Source organism: Quercus suber, unplaced genomic scaffold, assembly GCF_002906115.3.
Source record: "Quercus suber isolate HL8 unplaced genomic scaffold, Cork oak 2.0 scaffold_677, whole genome shotgun sequence".
Taxonomy (NCBI): domain Eukaryota; kingdom Viridiplantae; phylum Streptophyta; class Magnoliopsida; order Fagales; family Fagaceae; genus Quercus; species Quercus suber.
Genome location: NW_027070118.1, coordinates 1,845 through 4,113, shown reverse-complemented (window position 1 = coordinate 4,113; position 2,269 = coordinate 1,845). Strand labels below are relative to the sequence as shown.

The window sequence follows — 2,269 nt, the reverse complement described above, 5'->3', positions numbered from 1 at the left end:
TCAGATCACATGTGGTCACGTGGGTGGTTTTTCTAAATTATTTATGGTCATAATTAACTTCTAGTTAATGCTTAACAAACTAAAAGTGTATTAAAAGAAAGAGTTATTAATGGCATAAGAATCTTCGAGTATACTTTGTTCCTTTCCTTTAGCCTAAGAAGGCACAACTGCACAAATAGATTTCGAGCAAAATTTAGGGGCATAACCTAGATATTATTCTTTAGATTTATCTCTTAAAATTCAATCACGCGATTTTATTTAACTAAAAATATACTTTCATCATAAGATAAAAAAGTCACATGACTGAATTTTAAAATGAAAACTTAAAAAACAACACCTAAGTATTACCGTATCTAAGTTTTGTCCATAGAATTAAGTCTAAGAATTTTCCGGTTACTACTTCTAATTGGTTCTAAGTTCTAACTTCTCACTGTTTTGAAAGCGCAGTGTCCACTAATTTCAACGCTTCTATAAGTCCTGTTTCAGTGGAAAGGGGAAAAAACTTTTACTTGTTCAAACTTCGAAGAGATTGGTTTGATGCAAACTTATTGTATGGCTATAATAATGAGTCTCTTTTAATTCATTTATAATTAAAAAAAAATACAAAATACAAAAGAATAGAAAGATAAGAAACACAAATAATAGAAAAGATAACCGTCTTGGAATTATTTTTACAATTTTTATTACTTCGGAAGGGTCAACGCATCCTTTGCAATAAGAAACTTATCTAGTTTGTTTAATTTCGCTAATCAAATGGTACAAGACTGGGCAGAATAGTTGCTCGCTTTAATTTCTTGCAAAAGAAGAAAATAAGCGAACTTAGATAATCATAATATAACATGATGAGTTTGATCCATCCAAGGATCAGTACTTCGACAAGGTACTCGTATATAAATCGTTTATCAGTGCATGCAAATATATAAGAACAAACAAGAGCTGCCACAGATCGATGCAGAAACTCCAATTGTTTACTCATAACCTCTTAACCAATACCTTGATAATGGATGCATAAAATCCTCTAAACCTTCTACTCGCTTTACGATTGAAACTTATGCATGCACACAAAGATGGAGCGGGCAATTCATATTCGTGTTCTTCCTCATCCATGCTTGAACCAAATGATGATCTTGAGCCATGTCGATGAGAGTTCAACACTGTAGAAGATGACACTGAATATGATTGTGGCAATGGTAGTGAAGATGTATAGAATGAAAAAGAAGAAGAAGATGATGATGATGATGATGGTGATGTTGGCGGACGTGTTTTCTTTTTATTGTGCTTGGGAAAGATGGCGTATATAAGATTGGTCTTCGAGTACTTTCTGGCGTGTTTTCTTGTGGTTACGGAATAACTATAGGAAGGTGGAGGTGTGAGAGGAGGAAGATTATCATTATCAGCTTCAATTTCATGAAAGTTGTGCTTAGGAGTACCTGGTTGAGATTCCCATGTGAATGGAATTGAAGCAGATATTCTTCCATGATAATCTTCTAGGTGATTAGAGGAGTTTTGGGGTAAATCCAAGCAAGTTGTAGCCATTTTTGCTCAAGTGGAACTTGAGGATGAGACGGAAGATGAAAAGGTTTAAGCTATAGGTAGAGGGACTAGCAAATATAAAGGGTTCTAATAGGTATGATGGAAACTTTGTTGCGTGTTAAGTTGAGAAATTGAGATCGATCATCAATCTCTAACATATAATGGGGGAGTGGAGAGGTGCTTTTATATAAAGTTTTATGAAGTAAGATTTTTCAAGCATCTATATATATATAGATTATAGAGGGATCACTATCCTATATTTGGCCTATAAACTGAGTTTCAACTATAGACTACCAAAAAAAAAGACTACTTTTATAAAATTAAATCAGTGCTCGAAGTCAGATTGCCTTTTGTTTTTGGTTTTTAATTTTATTATTATTATTTTTTTGGTAGAAAATAATTTCATATTAAAATAAATGGGCTGCACGCTAGGCCACGCAAGAAGAATTAATAAATTCCTAGCTCAAGGGTGCACTATATCAGTTTGATTAGTTTTTTTTTTTTTTAATAACCCGGCCACTTTGATTAGTATTTAAAACATGTTGAAGAGTAAATGCCCAGTCGGTCGTTGACAAATGCAATTTATTACTGGTTAAAAAAAAAAAAAAAAAAAGGTCATGTTAAAGTTGCTCGTATGATTTGTAATATATTTTTTTTTTTTTTTAAAAATTAATACACTTTCACAAGAAATATAAAAAATTATCAAAAAAGTCAATTGCTTTTTTCTTTTTTTATT

The 2,269-nt window shown here is 32.0% G+C and overlaps 1 protein-coding gene across 1 annotated transcript; it reads right to left on the bottom strand.

The window, feature by feature from the left end:
- Positions 1-972: 972 nt before the first annotated feature.
- On the bottom strand, positions 973-1,536 carry LOC111989481 (uncharacterized). Its single transcript, XM_024021297.1, has one exon. The coding sequence runs from the start codon at positions 1,534-1,536 to the stop codon at positions 973-975; it is 564 nt and encodes a 187-aa protein (XP_023877065.1).
- Between the last annotated feature and the right edge of the window lie 733 nt (positions 1,537-2,269).